The sequence below is a fragment of the Equus asinus genome, chromosome 15 (assembly GCF_041296235.1).
Source record: "Equus asinus isolate D_3611 breed Donkey chromosome 15, EquAss-T2T_v2, whole genome shotgun sequence".
Taxonomy (NCBI): domain Eukaryota; kingdom Metazoa; phylum Chordata; class Mammalia; order Perissodactyla; family Equidae; genus Equus; species Equus asinus.
The window spans coordinates 27,670,580-27,690,799 of record NC_091804.1 but is presented as its reverse complement, the minus strand read 5'-3'; the positions used below and the strand labels follow the sequence as shown (position 1 = coordinate 27,690,799).

Below are 20,220 nucleotides of genomic sequence, written 5' to 3'. Positions count from 1 at the left end.
CACATATGACTATGATATTGATATTCAGTCTGGTTGACAATACTCAGTCTAGCATTCTAAGCCCATGTCAATCTAAGTACCATCTTGCTTTCCAAACTCATCTCCCAGTAATCCACAAGGAGGCCTCAGCAGCTGCCAGAGCCAAGTGCTGCCCCAGCAGCTGCTTCATGCTCTCACAGCTTACACCTCTGCTCATGCTGAGCCCTCTCCCTGCCATTCCTCCCTGGCTCAGCCAGGCATTCACTTTTGTCCAGACCCAGCTCACTCCATGTTCAGGAAGGCATCCAGATGGCCCTGACTCTCAGGGACCACACGCTACCAACTCTTGGCACAAATGACTATCTGCTGCACCCCATCTTTAGCACCTTAGATCTGCTCCCAGATCTTGTTGTTACTTCTCTAGTCAGAATATAAGGGCCACTTCTCATTATCTTGTCTGCTCAGCACCAACCCCTAACACAGTTGGCATTCTTGTCAGCAATGATACCACATGACTCCAGTAGTTTAATACTTTTTTGACATGTACTTCAAATACTATAATGAATAAGATATTTTTCAGGTCTGTGAAGGAGTAATTTTCTCAGTTTCGAAGCAAGAAAAACCAGTTGAATAGAAACATAAAGAGATTTAAACATTCACAGCAAGTCCAGTCAAATGCTTAGAATAAAAAAGCAAATAATTAAAATGTCCGTAAATAAGGGCTGGCCCAGTGGCGTAACGGTTAAGTTCACATGCTCCACTTTGGCGACCTGGGGTTTGCCAGTTTGGAGCCCAGGCACAGACCCAGGTACCGCTTATTAAGTGGTCAAGCTTATCAAGGAAGATGGGCACGGATGTTGGCTCAGGGCCAATCTTCCTCAGCAAATAGAGGGGGATTGGCAGCAGATGTTAGCTCAGGGTTAAATCTTCTTCAAAAAACACCAAAAAATGTACATAAATAGAGGAATAGTTGAACAAATTATGGGAAGTCTGCTTTATGTAATTCTAACCAGCCATTTAAAAGAATGAAGTAGCTCTGTATTTACTCATACGGATAATCTCAAGATATATTATTAAGTGAAAACAGTTACTTGTCCAGTACATACTGAATGACCCATGCATGGTTATAGGTGGGGAAAAAAGACATTTATTATAAAAATGCATAGAAAAGACACTATAGGAGAGAAATCAAACTACTGACAGTGGTTACCTCTGGAGAGGGGCTTGGGCTAGAAAGCCAGTTGGTAAAGATGAACTTGCACATTTTCTGTGTATACCCAAGGAGCAAATTGCACATCTAGCACTCAGATCTTGGTTTCTAAATACAATTCTCCACTTAAAAGAAATCAGGGCCTCTTGGAGAAGTAGCTGAATCCAGGGTTGGGTAAGTATAAGATGAACTCAGAATATCTTGTTATTCCAAAGAAGTGCTCAAAGAACGATAAAGACATAGAAACCAGTTTGAAGGGCTCCCACTGGCCAAATCTGGGACAATATGAGTATTAAAATAAATAATGATAGAAACAGATTATAACCCACAGAACAAAATTAGAATCCATGAGTCATGTGGAAATAAATAAATAAAAGAAAGAAAGAAAGGAAAGCTCTTTCTTTTTTTTTGGAGGAAGATTAGCCCTGAGCTAACTGTTGCCAATCCTCCTCTTTTCACTGAGGAAGACTGGCCCTGAGCCAACATCCATGCCCATCTTCCTCCACTTTATATTTGAGACACCTACCATAGCACGGCATGCCAAGCAGTGTCATGTCCACACCTGGGATCCGAACCAGCGAACTCTGAGCTGCCAAAGCGGAATGTCCGCACCCAACCCCTGCACCACCAGGCGGTCCCCAGAAAGCTTTTTCTTATAACAGAACACAAACTAATAAATGTAGAAGGAATGATGAAAGTTAGAAATCAACATTTGACAGCCATCAGAGTAAAAACTGTTTCAGGCAAGAAATATCAATGGATGTTAAAATAGCAAAGGAATGTCTAATGAAGAAACAAGATATTGGGCCGGCCCAGTGGCAAAGCGGTTAAGTTTGCACATTCTGCTTCGGCGGCCCAGGATTCGCCAGTTCAGATCCCGGGTGCGGACCTGTGCACTGCTTGTCAAGCCATGCTGTGGCAGGCGTCCCACATATAAAGTAGAGGAAGATGGGCACGGATGTTTGCTCAGGGACAGTCTTCCTCAGCAAACAGAGGAGGATGGGTGGCGGATGTTAGCTCAGGGCTAATCTTCCTCAAAAAAAAAAAGAAACAAGATATTTACATAGTCTCAAAGTATCCTTTCACAAGAAACTTATTAATTATAAAGAGGAAAACCAATAGCTTTACAGTGGAGAAAGCTGGCAGATACTACCTTAGCCAAGTGATCAAAGGTAACATCACCAACAAACGGGACAGATAACATGTGCCTCCTGATAGAGTGCACTTGAAAAGGACACATCACTTACATGTTATTTCTGCTAAAAGTGAGTAACCTAAATTTAATCATGAGGATATATCAGAAAACTCCAATTAAGGGACACCATATTCTTTACAAATGTCAAGGTCATGAAAGACAAAGACTGAAGACTTGTTTCAGATGAAAGAGACTAAAGAAACATGACAATTAAATCCAATGTGTCATCCTGGATTGGATCCTGACCAGAAAAAAATGTTTTTCCCAATTTTGCTATAAAGGACATTATTAAAACTACTGATGAAGTATGAATAAGGTCCTGATTTTGATAATTATATCGTGGTAATGTAAGAGAACATCCCTGTTTTTAAGACATATGCACTGAAGTATCTAGGGGTAAAAGTCTGCACCTTATTTTCAAACAATTCAGAAAAAATGCTTTAAAAAAACATTAACAAAGTCAACATAAATCGCTAACAACTGGGGAATCTGGTTGAAGGTATATGGAATTCTTTGTACTATTTCTGCAACATTTTTATAAGTCTGAAATTACTTCAAAATAAAAACTTCTAAATACACACAGGGAAAAAAATACATATGCAGGAAAAATACTTTGAGGCCACAGAATAGCTAAGTGGAAGGAAAGCAATTCTGCCAAGGCCATCCCCTAGAATGCATCTCCACACTGAGCCCTCACAGAAATCACTGAGCATTTATTCCACAAGATGGCAGAGCTGCCTCAAGTGCCAGAGCTGCGTTTTCAGCAGCTCAGGCTGTCTTCTGTGCTGGACTGGATGTACTGCCTTCCCCAGCTCCTCCTCCTGCTGCCCAAGAGCCTCCATCACACTGATTTCTCAGATCATGATTCCATCCCAGGTTAGAAATTCCAAGACTGGCACGAGCTCAGGACAGTAATCACTAAACAGTGACTAAGGAAGCAGCAGCCTGGCCTCCAGGGGCTTTGATGGATGTTTCTGATGATGATACTACCCTCCTTCCTGCTGACTTACATAATACATTCCTGGTGAATGAGTTCTCAACAACCCTCTCCTCTCCCAGCAATCTTTCTGGATCGTCCTGTGCTCACCACTAAGCCCATGTTCCAAAAGAAACACCCAGGAACACCATTCAGTTTGCACATCAACACATCTTCTCCCCTCAAATTAAAGAATTCCAAAGGCACCATTCTGTCTGGAGTACTGACATCACTTGTATCACAAACTGCTCTTCAACTCTGGCTGCCCTACTAAGCCTCTTACTTGGAGCATACACACTGCTTTAACGAGTGCCCTCAACAGCAAATGAGAGTTGCACATCACATTGTGTAACTTCCCTAAAGGCAGGAACTGTGTTCACTTCACCTCACTTACACAGCACTCAGCATCTCATCACATGGCATCAGGCACTCAGTTGGATGATGGGAGTCACAGACTCTGCATCACCAGACATTAGGAACTCTGGCTAAGTCACTCCTTCTTGCCAAGTATTAGGCTTTCTGCCTACAAAACAGGAAGAGTTAATAGTGAAAAATTAGAACTAACTTAAATGTCTTCCAGAAGGAAATAGTTAAATAAGTTATGGAATATCCATACAATGAAATAAATTGTATGTAATTTTGACGAGATGAAGTGACATGGAAAAATATCATAAATGAAAATAGCAAGCCATTGAATAATATAAGAATATGATTCCATTATTGTGTTTTTTAAAAGCTATATGTGTATATCTATTTGTTTGTGTATGCACAGAACCATGTCTGGAAGGATGAAAGGCCACACGTCAGATTGTACTGTGGTCTCTTCAAGAATGAGAAAGCTATCTTAGGGAGGACTTTTCACTTTTTTTCCTATTTGGTTTTAATTTTTCCTAGCATGTATTTGTTTTGAAATTTATTTTAAAAAACACCAAAATGACTCTATAACTTTTTAAATAAGGGTCCCAGCAGCTTTAACTCAGAGAGTAGTTGTGAAAATTCATCAAGAACTAGTACTTATAAAGAATAATGTTCTGGCTGTGAAAAATCAAACTTCATTTAAAAATCAACATTAAACAAAACCTTTCACTGCTATTTCCTCATGATTCAAAAATGATGACCATACTAAGTCTAAACAGTCTGGGATGATCTTAAGTTCCTGGCATATTATGTTTTTTAATAAATAAAATTAATGAATAACTTATGTGATTTAACTTTTAATACCTTAAAAAACATATTAAAATACCTTTTCACATTAATTTTCAAAACAGATTTTTTTTTTGAGGAAGATTAGCCTGAGCTAACATCTTCTGCCAATCCTCCTCTTTTTGCTGAAGAAGACTGGCCCTGAGCTAACATCCGTGCCCATCTTCCTCTTTACGTGTGGGACATCTACCACAGCATGGCTTGATGAGCAGTGCCATGTCCACACCCGGGATCCAGACCGGCGAACCCTGGGCTGCCGAAGTGAAACATGCGCACTTAACCACTGCGCCACCACACCGGCCCCTAAAACAGATTCTTTATTTGATCAAATATATTGCTTTTTCTAAATCCCCAAATCCAACAGGAACTTTGGAAAAAGAACACTGCACTAAAGAATAGGACTTACTTGAAATTTTGTTTGGAAAAAGAGTTGTCAATGTGATGGCAGATCTGCAAATATTTAAGCTGGGCAATGAACAATCAATAATGCTATTTACCATTTATCAACTGGAAGCATCCAGGACAATCTAGTCTTATAAGTGCCTCCCTGAGGTTAAGGAGATAAATTGTTCATCTTTGTGGGTTTTTCTAACCCCCTCCAGCTTTCCTCTCTCTTCCTCAAAGTTTTGGTGCATAAGAAATACGCAAATCATTGTTGAACAAGTGACCCAACGAATTAAATGTTACCCATTACTTAATTGATGAAATAACTTTTCCAGTGGATCTATTTACTCTGGCTGGGAATAAAAGGTATTCAACAGTATGCTGACTGAAAGGCCAGAGGTGAGAGTGTATCTGCCATGCTTACAGGATAGCAAGGAGACAATGTGGCTGGAGCAGAGTCAGCGGGATGGACAGAGAGTGAGGAAAGATGAGGTTGGAGAGGTAACAGGTGCCAGAAGAAGCAGGGCCACTGCAGGCCAGTGTAAGGACCTGAAGCACTCATGACCAAATACCAACAGTTCTGAGCAGTGGGAGGCATGAACGCTAGTTTTATTATTCTTAAGACTTTTCTGGATTTCTTTACAAATATATCACTATTTAAAAAAAAAAAAAAAGCAAGACCAACAGGAGTATACTGAAGACGAGATCACTTCCATAAATGAGGTAAAAGGTACCAAGAAAATACCTGGCAAAGTTTGAATAAGGTCCTGATTTGGTAATTATATTGCGGTAATGTAAGAGAATACTCTTGTTTTTAGGAAGTATACACTGAAGTACTTAGCAGTAGAAGTATGCAACTTATTTTGAAACAATTCACACAGAAAAAAATTTTTAATAACTTAAGGCCACAGAATAGCTAAGTGGAAGGAAAGCAACTTTACCAACAGAGAGATTCAGGTGAACATTTCATGGCTATCCTCTATCCTGCAAAGGAAGCATTTTCTGTAGCTCCATAAAGTCCTCAAAGTAAGTGACATCCGTCTGGCAGCAACTTACCTGCTCAGTCTTAACTTACTTCAGGAAGCCTGCAACTAAGTCAGAAAGCACATCTCACAGTCTCAGAAAAGACCCTATGCTTATGCTGTAGATGCTGCTCTATCTCCAAGCGCCTAAGGGCTGCTCATCCTTCAAGGCCTGTCCAAGTACCACCTTCTTCCTTTCCTGTCTCCAAACCACCAATCTAAATATCACCTCTCTCCCAGAGTCAGATCCAAATAGCATTTAATGAACACTAAGACCAGGAGCACCCCATTCATCATTGTATGCTCAACAGTTAGCCGAGCTCCTGGGCACAGAGTAAGGGCTCAACAAGTGAGTCCTGAGTTCAACTTCCATGTGACAGGCACACATTATCTCTGTCAGTCTCCCCTCCTATAGTTTTAAGAATTTTCCAAGACACAACCTTACTTTCTCTCTTGTACACAAGTACCTGCAGTATTATCCATTCCTCTGAACAAAAAGAACTAGAAGGGCATTGACCAGATGTCTCATTCATCTCTCGAACCCCTACAACAATGAATTCTCAACCAATTTTCCACCATAGTACACGTTTCATAGCTACAACTTCCCAAACTACAATGGCCATAACTCTGACTCTCCTACTCAAGAAAGCATGGAGAACACAAGAGGATGAAATCTAAATTATTACAGGCATTGCACTAAATCGGACCTGGTTAATTTAAAATCAATCATTTGCAAAATCTATTACAGCCATTACCCTAAAACTAACCTGGGTAACTCACAAGTAAATCGTTTGTAATCTTTTAATACTTCAGTGACAAATAACTTCTTAGTCACTTTATAACCAAGAACACATCAATACTCTTTAGGTTAGAACCATTGATCTCAACCACATGGCAAAGTGTCCAATTGCTAACATGTACTTAGTTTAAAAAAAAAAAAAATTAGTTGAATAAGTCTGTACTTCTATTAGTCTTTGCTCTTGTTTATTCCATGGTTCATGTGGAATATTCATAAATTTGACAGCTTAGAAAAGAGTCTGGCAGTTAGCAGGCACTTGCCAAACAGTTGTTGACTAAAATGTATAAAAGGATTGCAGCCCATTTTCAAATAGCCCTGGTTACCTGTGAACGGCCAAACAGGCTGGGCCCAATTTAGAGAATATCCGAGATCTCTGAACTACTAAGGGCATCTACTCTAATTTCTGTTTTATAGCATAAATAAATACCTACCCAAGTAAAACAATTTCAAATGCATTCTTCTGCGGCTTTTAAGTCATCAAAACAAATAGCTTAGCGCCAGCCCAGTGGTGCAGGGGTTAAGTGCGCACGTTCCGCTTCAGCGGCCTGGGGTTCACTGGTTGGGATGCCAGGTGCGGACATGGCACTGCATGGCAAGCCATGCTGTGGTAGGTGTCCCATATATAAAGTAGAGGAAGATGGGCACGCATGTTACCTCAGGGCCAGTCTTCCTCAGCAAAAAGAGGAGGATTGGCAGATGTCAGCTCAGGGCTAATCTTCCTCAGAAAAAAAACCAAAAAAAACAAATAGCTTATAGCCTATTTTAAAAGAGGATAGTAATGCGTTCCATGATGCATTTATTCCTCCTCGCTCAAGCTCAAGGTAATCTCACCTCTACCATTACTATAAACTCTCTTGGAAAATGAGCAAGTGCTTCAGTTAGTAGTAGTAGTTTCAAAATTATTGCCCAGAAAATCCTCTGTGCAACCTAGGGAGGCAAAAGAAGACATGAAATCTTATCATCATCCTTTCCCAAGGCTCACCTGTCCCACCCTCACTTAACCTTATTTCCATCCTCTCCACAAACCAGAGACACAGCTAAATTAACTGACACAAGACAGAAATTGTATGTGTGTGTGTGTTTTGAAAAAGAGATAGCCCAAGACCCCACAAAATATGTAAATTTTAAACAGCCACTGGATTTAGCTCTAACCTAGTCTCCTCACACATTTCATCTGCACAGCATATTTCCTAGTCGTGTAGGAAATATTCATTGCCAATTTCAAGTGACGTCTAATATAACACCACCCTTAAGACAACATAATTAATAGCTTAGTCTGATTAGTTATGAGGGGCATGGCTTTCATCTAAAGCTCTCCATGCCAAAACAGAGAACTAAATTCTCAGATTAAATTTCCACCTCATTTATACATCAAGTCTAACCATTTTCCCCATACAACAGAAAAGTAGGCTGGGAGGACAGGAGCCCAGCCACTGAGAGGAGGCTCAGCAAGAAAAGGGAGATCCCTTGTACCCACAAGCCCAAGATACAAAACTCTGGACTCAGTGGGACAAAAGACCAACCCAAAGGCACCATGGATGAGCCAGGAGTGAACATTTGAATACTTTTCCCTTTTTTTCTTTCTTTCTTTCTTTCTTTTTTTTTTTTGGTGAGGAAGACTGGCCCTGAGCTAACATCTGTTGCTAATCTTCCTCTATTTTGTATATGGGGCTTCCATCACAGCATGGCTTAATGAGCCATGTGTAGGTCTGCACCCAAGATACAAACCCACAAACCCTGGGCTGCTGAAGTGGAGCATGGGAGCTTTAACCATTATACCACCGGGCCAGCCCCTATTTGAGTACTTTCAATTTACTATTTCCAAAGAGCTGTTCTGCCACAGCATTTATGTTAACTACATAGTGTCTGGTCAAGACCAAAAAAAGAAAAAAGCAAAAAATCCACCCCTCCCCCTAAAATTTAAATTACCCAAATAAAAGTATGCAATTTGTAGACATATAGTCATTGTGATATAAAAGTCCTATAAATGGTCACATGAAAACTATTCAAGTGTCATTAACCTTTTAACAATGTAAAATTTTCTACTTATAATTTAAATTGCTCTTAATATTTGGAATTCACCTTTCATAAGAAAGGCAAAGAAATCCAAATCTTACATTCATTGTTAAATACATAAATTAAATTTATATTGAGTATAACACAAATGAGGATATATAGATTCCATGACAGCTAATATTAAATAAAATCACAACTATGTAGTATGGAAATATAGAATCACTAAATATTCAACAGACTATCTTCTCTCCATTTGAAATAGCCTAATAGGAGATGTGCTACACCTCTGCTCATATTATTCACTCTGCTGGAACACCCAGCCCATCTGTTACTCATGAGACACTACTATTCATCATCGAGATTCAGCTTAAATGTCATGTCTCCCAAGATAAGATGGTCTTCAGGCAGGCACTAAGTCTGAATGATCTCATATCAGTGATGCTTATTAGCACAGAGCCTAGTACTTAGGAGGTTCACAGGATGCTCTAACCAAACTGAGCAAAAAAAGATGTGCAACCAGAGTCTCCACATCCACGTTTGCAACATCTCTTCTCACCTTTCATGCCCTAATATCAGGAAGACAATTCCATTTAACCTTTACTATTTCCCTGAGTCTCTCACTGAAAGAACTTGTCAGCACATTCTTTTCCAGGGAGCAATGGGCAACCCATAAGTCTCCACAATTGTCTTCATTCTTCCTCTAGGCTCACAGGCAACCAAGAAGCTCTGCTTTGGGAACTAGAGAGCCCATATTCTCCACACACTGGGAAGGAAGGTTACGGACAACCCATGTTTACCAAAGCAACATTTCCCAGGTCCAGAACCATGTCATCAATAGAATCTTAGGAGATTTGATTTCACAGCTCATTTCTGGCTAAATTCTCCAAAAAGGCTAGGACTTCCCCATTGATAAGGCTGCATTAGTCCAGAATTTAGTTGAGTCCAGAGGAGGGTTACCCTATAAGCCCTTAGGTTTTCACGGATATTTAGGAAATGTCAGAATTCACCTATACTGATTCCCTTCTCCCCACTCCACCCCTTTCAATTCATAATAAATCAAACTTTACGAAATACACAATTTTTTAAAGACAAATGTTGATCAACAACCTTGGGGCATGAGCTATATGGATAGGAGACATATTTTTGTTTCACCAAAATTTTTAAAGGGTGCTTATACTATAATTAAAACGATTTTTTTAAAATATGGAGTTTATAATATAGAAAAATTGATTGTACATGTATTATGATCATAACTATATTCTTTAAATACTGAGGAAAAAAGAAAAGAGATTTAAAGTTTTTAATTTCAGTCTTGTGAAATATAATAAATAAAAATGGAGACAAGTGATAGACCAGGAGAAAATATAGTACAATGTATACAAGAAACAAAAGATCACTACCAATAATATACAAAGAAGACTTGGCAAATCAATAATAAAAACAACCCAGTAGGAAGTGGGCAAAGAATATGAAAAGACAATTCACAGAAAAATAGATAAAAATATTCAATAAACACATGAAAAACTGTTCAATCTCATTAAAAAAAACAAAAAATGAAATCTTGGTTGAAATGCTAAAATAAATGAGAGAAAATTTAAAAGATGAATAATATCCATAGATGGCAAGGATATAAGGAAAGAGTATTCTACCATACTCTTGGTCAAAATATAAAGTGGAGTGTCTTTTTGGAGGGTGATTTGTCAATGCATTCCCTGGATCCAGCAATTACACTCATAGAAATTTATCCTATAGGGCTATTCACCAAGTTGTCAAAAATATATATTCAAAGACCAGAACTGCATCATTTTTTGAAATACTGACTGCTTGGAAATAATCTAAATGTCCATCAAAAGGGAAATGGTTAAATATATAATAGAACTTCTTACTAGACACTAATATTCAACCATTAAAAAGAATGAGGAAAGTGTACGACAAGGACAGATCTCAAGAAATACTGTAAAAATAAATCAGACAATGGGGCCAGCCCCATGGTGCAGCAGTAAAGTCCAGGGCGCTCCACTTCGGCAGCCCAGATTCACAGGTTCAGATCCCATGCACAGACCTACATCACTCATCAAGCCATGCTATGGTAGCAACCCACATACAAAATAGAGGAAGACTGACACAAATGTTAGCTCAGAGCAAATCTTCCTCACCAAAATAAATAAATAAAAATAAATAAACAAATCAGATATCAATAAACCTAGAATTAGCACAATTACATTTAAAAATAATAAACTCTTAATTGCTTCCCTACCTATGTAAATGTATAGAAAGGGATCTGGAAAAATCACAAACTACTAACAGAAGTTTACCCAAGCAAGGGGAAAGAAGCAAGATACGGGAGGATTTTTACTTTTTACTCCTAATACTTCTACATTGTTTGGCTTTTTTATGATCAGTATACATTTTTTTATACTGTTCTGAAAAGAAAATAAAAAACAAATACACATACACACAAAAAGCTAGCTTAGATGTTCTTCACTTCAAAAGACAAAGATCAAGGTTTATTCATGGTGTGCACCACCCTGGACTGATCATTTATCACAAACATAACATTATCAAAACTAAGAGTTTGTATTACCAATTATACCCAAATAGCTATTAATGCAACAAGCAACCACTACTTGAGAGAAAAAAAGTCCTCTGTGTGGTCATGAATGTAGACAACTTCCTATGCTGTCTATTAACATAAGATAGAGTTTTCTTTTTCAGTAATGGTAGAATAGTTCATATTGAAACAACCCTTTTGCATACAATCATTATAAGCTCTGGAAAAAATATTTAAAAAATATCTAAAGACACTGAAGAAGAAAAAAAGCAGGCAGAAACAGGAGTCAGACATTTGGAATAAAAGAAGGGCACCAGGTGAGTTTTCCGTTTTTTGCAGACTTTGTACCTTAGGCAGGCTCTTGTCAGTAGTACGGGGCAACTAAAACTCAGATAGAAGTCTTCAGTCTAGTTGAAGAAATAGAAGACAAAGTTCAGTGCAACTATAACAGCTGGAAAGTAAGGGGGAGTATCCCAGAAAGAACAGAACCATAAAAGAGTGGCCCCAATTTCTGCATATAAACTCTGCCTAAATCTCTGGCTACTCTCTGAATGAACAGGGTCCAAGTAGCCCAACTAAGGCTAAAAGAATTAAACAGAGGTTTCAGCTGCTGCCCATTGAAGAGGAAAAGAATTTGGAGTTTGAGTTCAGCCAAATTAACTGCCCTTTAAAACAGAGAAGTCAGTATTCTTCAGAGGAACATAACATAATCTAAACTCTACAGTGTATCAGTCACATTGCCCAGGATGCAATCCAAAACAGTAGACACATGAAGACAAGGGAAAATGCGACCTGTAGTCAAGAGAAAAGTCAATCAATGGGTATTAACCTCAAGATAATCTAGATGTTGAATTTAGGAGACAAGAACTTTAAAGTAGCTATTAAAACTATGCTCATAATGAATAAACAGATTGAAATCTCAGCAGAGACTCTGGGGAAAAAAACGAGAATTCTAGAACTAAAAAGTAACAGAAATAAAAAATTCACTGGATGGGCTTAACAGTAGACTTGAGTTGAGAGAAGAAAAAATTTGAAAATAAATCAAGACAGTATTCAATCTGAAAAAGAGAGGAAAAGATTAAAAAAAACAAAAAAGTCAACAGAGTCCCAGTGACCTGTGGGACGATATCAAAAGGTCTAACATAAGTATCCCCAAAGTAGGAGAAAGAGAGAATGGGACAGAAAAAAATATGCATATAAATAATGGCTGAAATTAGATGAAAAATATCAATTTTCACAAGCTCAGAGAATCTCAAGTAGGTTAAATACAAAAATAAAACAAACTTAAACACATCATAAACTGCTAAAAACCAAAGATAAAGAGAAAAATCCTGAAAGCAACCAGAAAGAAAACAACACAATACAATTAAGAGAAATAACAGTATGAATTATCACTGACTCCCCTTCAGAAACAATAGAGGCCAGAAGACCATGAATAACATCTTTAAAATACTTAAAGAAAAAAAACCTGTAAACCCACAATTCTATATCCAGTGAAAACATCCTTCAAGAATGAAAATTAAATAAAGTCATGTTCAGATAAACAAAAACCAAGAGAATCTGTCACCAGGAAACCTGCGCTACAAAAAAACTAAAGAAAAATCTTCAGGCTGAAATGAAATCTTCAGGAAGAAATAAAAAACTCTGGAAATGGCAAATATGCGTGTAAATCAGACTATCTCTTTTATGTTCTTTAAAATACAAAATTGTTTAGAGCAAAAATTATAATATGGTATTGTGGATTTTATAGCATATGTAGATATAATTCACGTGACAACCAGAGCATAAAAAGGGGAGGTTAATGGACTATACAAGATTTTACATTAAGTGGTTCAAATTAACTCTAAGTAAACTCTTGGAAGTTAAGGATATATATATAATAATTTCTAAAGTAACCTTCTACAACAAATGCTATGAAGTATAGCTAAAAGCTAATAGACAAATTAAAATGGAGTTCGAAAAAGAATATTCAATTAACCTAAAACACACATAAAGGATAAACAGAAAACAAAAAGCAAAATTTGGTAGACCTAAAAGCAACCATATCAATAATTATATTTAATGTAACCAGACTAAACACTGCAGTTAAAACCAAAACTCAATGATATACTATCTCTAAAAGACATGCTGAGAAATTTAAACACACAGCTATGTTGAAAGAAAAATGACACAAATAGATATACCATGCATATGGTACATGATACAGAAAGCAAAAAAAAAAAAATGCTGGAGTACCCACACTAGTATTAGATAGTCTTCAAGTCAAAAACTATTACCAAAGATAGAGAGAGATTTCATATTTCAAAGGGGGCAATTCATCAGGCGGCCACAACAATTATAAGTGTATATGCAACTAATAACAAGACTTCAAATAACATGAAGCAAAACTGACACAATTAAAGGAATAAATAGATAATCCACAATCATGGTTAGAGATTTTTGACACCCCTCTCTTGGGAATTGATAAAATTAGACAAAAAACCAAAGTCAATGGAGACTTTTATCAGAAATACACCATCAACCACCTTGACCTAATTAACACATATAGAACAGATATACAACAATGGCAGAACATACATTTTTTTTAAAGTGCATATGGAACATTCACCAAGACAGGTCATATGCTGGGCCATAAAATAAATCTCAACAAATTTAAAAATATTGAAATCCTACAGAGTATGTTCTCTGACCACAATGGAATTACACTAGAAATTAATAACAATACAGTATCTATAAAAATCCAAATACTTGGAAATGAAACAACAACTCTAAGCAACCCATGGTCAACAAATAAATCACAAAATATATATATATTTTTTCTTCTTCTCCTCAAAGCTCCCCAGTACATAGTTGTATATTCTAGTTGTAGGTCCTTCCAGTTCTGCTATGTGGGAAACCGCCTCAGCATGGCCCGATTAGCGGTGCCACGTCTGCGCCCAGGATCCAAAATGGCAAAACCCTGGGCTGCTGAAGCGGAGCGCAAAAACTTAACCGCTAGGCCATGGGACCAGCCCCCAGATATTCTGAACTGAATGAAAATGAAAATACAACATACCAAAATTTGTAGAATGTAGCTACAGCAGTGCTTAGTGGGAAATTTATAACTCCAATATGCTCATATTGGAAAAGAAGAAAGATCTATAATCAATGACCCAAGTTTCTAGAAAAACTTAAAGGAAGAAAACAAGATCAAAACAGAAATCACTAAGAAACGCAGCACAAGAAACTGCAGTAGTCAATGGGTAGGCTAAAGCACACAGGACGAGAAACAAAGGTAATGCAGGAAATCCAGATAACGAGCGACAGATTATCAGCATTAAGTCCACATGCATCAATAATCACCCTCAATATAAATGGATTGAACTCTCCAATAAAAAGACACAGAGTGGCAAAATGGATTAAAGAACAAGATCCAACAATTTGTTGCCTCCAGGAAACACACCTCAGCCCCAAGGACAAACACAGGCTCAGAGTGAAGGGGTGGAGGACAATACTTCAAGCTAATAGCAAGCAAAAGAAAGCAGGTGTTGCAATACTTATATCAGACAAAACGGATTTCAAAATAAGGCAGGTAAAGAGAGACACAGAGGGACAATATATAATGATCAAAGGGACACTTCATCAAGAAATAACGCTTATAAATATCTATGTACCCAACATAGGAGCACCAAGGTTCATAAAGCAACTATTACCATACCTAAAGGAAGATGTTAAAAACAACACAATAATAGTAGGGGAACTCAACACCCTACCCACATCAATGTACAGATCATCCAGACAGAAAACCAACACAGAAATAGTGGAGCTAAACGAAAAACTAAAACAATTGGACTTAATATACATATATAGATCACTTCATCCTAAAACAGCAGAATACACATTCTTCTCAAGTGCACATGGAACATTCTCAAGGATAGACCATATGTTGGGAAACAAGGCAAGCCTCTACAAATTTAAAAAAATTTAAATACTAACAAGCATCTTCTCCAATCATAATGCTATAAGGCGAGAAATTAATTACAAGAAAAAAGCTGACAAAGGTACAAAGATGTGGAGACTAAACAATAAGCTACTAAACAAGTAATGGATCACTGAAGAAATTAAAGAAGAAATCAAAAAATACCTGGAAACAAATGAAAATGATAACATGCCATACCAACTCATATGGGATATAGCAAAAGCTGTATTAAGAGGAAAATTCATCGCAATACAGGCACATCTTAACAAACAAGAAAAATCCCAAATAAGGAATCTTAAACTACACCTAACTGAACTAGAGAAAGAAGAACAAACAAAGCCCAAAGTCAGCAGAAGGAGAGAAATAATAAAAATCAGAGCAGAAATAAATACTATTGAAACGAAAAAGGCGGTAGAAAGGATCAATGAAACAAAGAGCTGGTTCTTTGAGAAGATAAATAAAATTGACAAACCCCTAGCCAGACTTACAAAGAAAAAGAGGGAGAAAGCTCAAATAAACAAAATCAGAAATGAAAGAGGAGAAATAACAACAGACTCTGCAGAAATACAACAGATTATAAGAGAATACTACGAAAAACTATATGCCAACAGAATGGATAACCTAGAGGAAATGGATAAATTCTGGGACTCCTACAATCTCCCAAAGCTCACTCAAGAGGAAGCAGACAATTTGAACAGACCAATCACAAGGAAAGAGATTGAAACAGCAGTCAAAAACATCCCAAAGAATAAAACCCCAGGACCAGATGGCTTTCCTGGGGAATTCTACCAAACTCTCAGAGAGGATTTAATACCTATCCTTTTCAAGCTATTCCAAAAAATTAGGGAGGATGGAACACTTCCTAACACATTCTATGAGGCCAACATCACGCTGATACCAAAACCTGACAAGGACACCATGAAAAAAGAGAACTACAGGCCAATATTGCTGATGAACATAGATGCAAAAATTCTCGACAAAATTTTGGCAACCTGAATACAGCAATTCATCAAAAGAATCATACATCATGATCAGGTGGGATTCATACCAGGGACACAGGGATGGTTCAACATCCGCAAAATCAATCAATGTGATACACCACATCAACAAACTGAGGAATAAAAACCACATGATCATCTCAATAGATGCAGAGAAAGCATTTGACAAGATCCAATAGCCATTGATGATAAAAACTCTGAACAAAATGGGGATAGAAGGGAACTACCTCAACATAATAAAGGCCACATATGACAAACCCACAGCCAACATCATTCTCAATGGGCAAAAATTGAGCGCCATCCCCCTGAGAACAGGAATGAGACAAGGATGCCCTCTATCACCCCACTTATTTAACATAGTTCTGGAGGTCCTGGCCAGAGCAATCAGGCAAGAAAAAGGAATAAAAGGAATCCAAATGGGGGGGAAGTAGTGAAACTCTCGCTGTTTGCAGATGACATGATCTTATATATAGAAAACCCCAAAGAATCCATTGGAAAACTTTTAGAAGTAATCAACAACTACAGCAAAGTTGCAGGGTATAAAATCAATTTACGTAAATCAGTAGCATTTCTTTTTTTTTTTTTTTTTTAAAGATTTTATTTTTTTCCTTTTTCTCCCCAAAGCCCCCCGGTACATAGTTGTATATTCTTCGTTGAGGGTCCTTCTAGTTGTGGCATGTGGGACGCCGCCTCAGCATGGTCTGATGAGCAGTGCCATGTCCGCGCCCAGGATTTGAACCAACGAAACACTGGGCCGCCTGCAGCAGAGCACGCGAACTTAACCACTCGGCCACGGGGCCAGCCCCAAATCAGTAGCATTTCTATACTCTAATAACGAACTAACAGAAAGAGCACTCAAGAACACAATACCATTCACAATTGCAACAAAAAGAATAAAATACCTCGGGGTGAATTTAACTAAGGAAGTGAAACACCTATACAATGAAAATTACAAGGCTTTTCTGAAAGAAATGGATGACGACATAAAGAGATGGAAAGACATTCCATGCACATGGATTGGAAGAATAAACATAGCTAAAATGTCCATTCTACCTAAAGCAATCTACAGATTCAATGCCATCCCAATCAGAATCCCAATGACATTCTTTATAGAATTAGAACAAAGAATCCTAAAATTCATATGGGGCAACACAAGACCCCAAATTGCTAAAGCAATCCTGAGAAAAAAGAACAAAGCTGGAGGCATCACTATCCCTGACTTCAAAACATACTACAAAGCTACAGTAATCAAAACAGCATGGTACTGGTACAAAAACAGGTGCACAGATCAATGGAACAGAATTGAAAGACCAGAGATAAAACCACACATCTATGGATAGCTAATCTTCGACAAAGGAGCTGAGGGCATACAATGGAGAAAAGAAAGTCTTTTCAACAAATGGTGCTGGGAAAACTGGAAAGCCACATGGAAAAGAATGAAAATTGACCATTCTTTTTCACCATTCACCAAAACAAACTCAAAATGGATCAAAGACCTAAAGCTGAGACCTGAAACCATAAGGCTTCTAGAAGAAAACGTAGGCAGTACACTCTTTAACATCAGTATTCAAAGGATCTTTTTGGACACCATGTCTTCTCAGAGAAGGGAAACAACAGAAAGAATAAACAAATGGGACTTCATCAGACTAAAAAGCTTCTTCAAGGCAAATGAAAACAGGATTGAAACAAAAAAACAACCCACTAACTGAGAAAAAATACTTGCAAGTTATATATCTGACAAAGGCTTAATATCCAAAATATATAAAGAACTCTCACAACTCAACAACAAAAAATCAAACAACCCAATCCAAAGATGGGCTGGAGACATGAACAGACATTTCTCCAAAGAAGATATACAGATGGCCAATAGGCACAAGAAAAGATGTTCATCATCGCTGATCATCAGGGAAATGCAAACCAAAACTACACTAAGACATCACCTTATACCCATTAGAATGACAAAAATATCTAAAACTAATAGTAACAAATGTTGGAGAGGTTGTGGAGAAAAAGGAACCCTCATACACTGCTGGTAGGAATGCAAACTGGTGCAGCCACTATGGAAAACAGTATAGAGATTCCTCAAAAAATTAAAAATAGAACTACCATACGACCCAGCTATTCCACTACTGGGTATCTATCCAAAGAGCTTGAAGTCAGCAATTCCACAAGTCCTATGCACCCCAATGTTCACTGCAGCATTATTTACAATAGCCAAGACATGGAAGCAACCTAAGCGCCCATCAACAGATGAATGGATAAAGATGATGTGGTTTATATATACAATGGAATACTACTCAGCTGTAAAACAGAACAAAAGCATTCCATGTGCAATAACATGGACGGAACTTGAGGGAATTATGTTAAGTGAAATAAGCCAGTTAGAGAAGGATAATCTGTGTATGACTCCACTCATATGTGGAATTTAAAAATGTGAACAAAGAGAACAGATTAGTGGCTACCAGGGGAAAGGCGGGGTGGGGTGGGGGTGGGCACAAAGGGTGAAGTGGTGCACCTACAACATGACTGACAAACATTAATGTACAACTGAAATTTCACAAGATTGTAACCTATCATTAACTCAATCAAAAAAAAACAGAAATCAATGACATTTTAAAAAGACAAATAGAGAATATTAAAGTAAAAGGTTGATTCTTTGAAACTATCAACAAAATTGATAAATCCCTAGTCACACTAATCAAAAAAAGAGAGGGAACATAAATTAGCAATATCAGAAACGAAAAGGGTACAGCATTAAAATGATACAGAATATTATTAATAAAAGGTAAAAAAACACAGTAGAAAACCATTTTTTTAGTTTATCATCAAAGCAGAAGCAGAAGTATATATTAGAAGAGGATTATGTTAACTCTAAATATGAACCTGCCACAGAAGAAATCTCTTGTAACTCAGCCAGGGGAGAAGCCGGTTCCGTTTTCATAGTGTTTTCTCCCATTGACTTGCAGTTCAACTCCAAGCCTGCAGCCCCCAATCCATCCCCAATGGAATGGCAAGTTAGTGCAGAGGAGACCTGGCCAGCTTCCAAAGGAGATTTCAACTGACCTAGAAGAAAAAAAGAAAGATTGGAGAACATATACATGTATATAATCTGAGAACCAAAGCCCCACAACAGACTAAGAAAGCCAGGGACTTTTTAGAGGAAGTCATTCATCTCACAGCATACAAGAATACATTCACAGGTTCCAGCACACACAGCCAGGGCTGTGAGCATATCAAAGAAAGAGGCTAGTAAGAAGCTAAAGTGAAGGGAGGATTTGCTGGTAGTGTTAACAAAAAGGCAGAAGCACTGGAGTGAGATGGCACCATAAAGACAGGGGGGACAGGGATCTTCAAGCACTGTACCTCCAACCCAACATTCAGATGGATATTAGCAAAACCAATCACAAATGCAAATAGAAAGTCTGTCTATTGAATCATCAGTGAAGAATAACATAAGAAACACTGCAGCCCATTCAATAACTTGATTTCAAGACCATGTAAAACTTGTGGGAAGGCAGTACACTATGATTTAGATTAGTTCTCACTAGACAGGCATCAGGTTGGCAAGACAATTTCAAAAGAGACTGACTCACCTTCTTCGGTTTCCTTGGTACTGGATGATGTGTTTTGCAAAGGATCAGTATTAACCGTATCAACCAAATCTGATCCAACCAAATCAGGATCTAGGATCTCATGGGTCCCATTAGTGGACAGCCTGGAGGACCGTCTCCTTGATAAGTCTTTGTCAGTATTTTCTGAGTAGTTTTTTGACTTTTCCTGGGCTATAAACCATTAAGAGAGTTATAGTCAAGAGACCAGAAGAAACAACTCTGCTATTCTAGATTTCTGGACCAGTTGCCTCTACAAGGGCTTTACACAAAGACTTCTGGAATATGAAACCAGTAATAAAAGGAAATATCCCTTCCTAG

At 37.8% G+C, this 20,220-nt stretch overlaps 1 protein-coding gene across 3 annotated transcripts in view; it reads right to left on the bottom strand.

Moving 5' to 3' along the window:
- The window catches only part of PHF20 (PHD finger protein 20), a 143,943-nt gene that overhangs the window by 51,264 nt on the left and 72,459 nt on the right, over nucleotides 1–20,220 (bottom strand). For all 3 annotated transcript variants that reach the window (XM_044747851.2, XM_070485837.1, XM_044747852.2), the window contains 2 exons: nucleotides 19,885–20,073; nucleotides 19,175–19,354 (listed from right to left, as the gene is read on the bottom strand). In XM_044747851.2, the coding sequence (XP_044603786.1) occupies nucleotides 19,175–19,354; nucleotides 19,885–20,073 (369 nt within the window). The remainder of the gene's footprint in view (nucleotides 1–19,174; nucleotides 19,355–19,884; nucleotides 20,074–20,220) is intronic.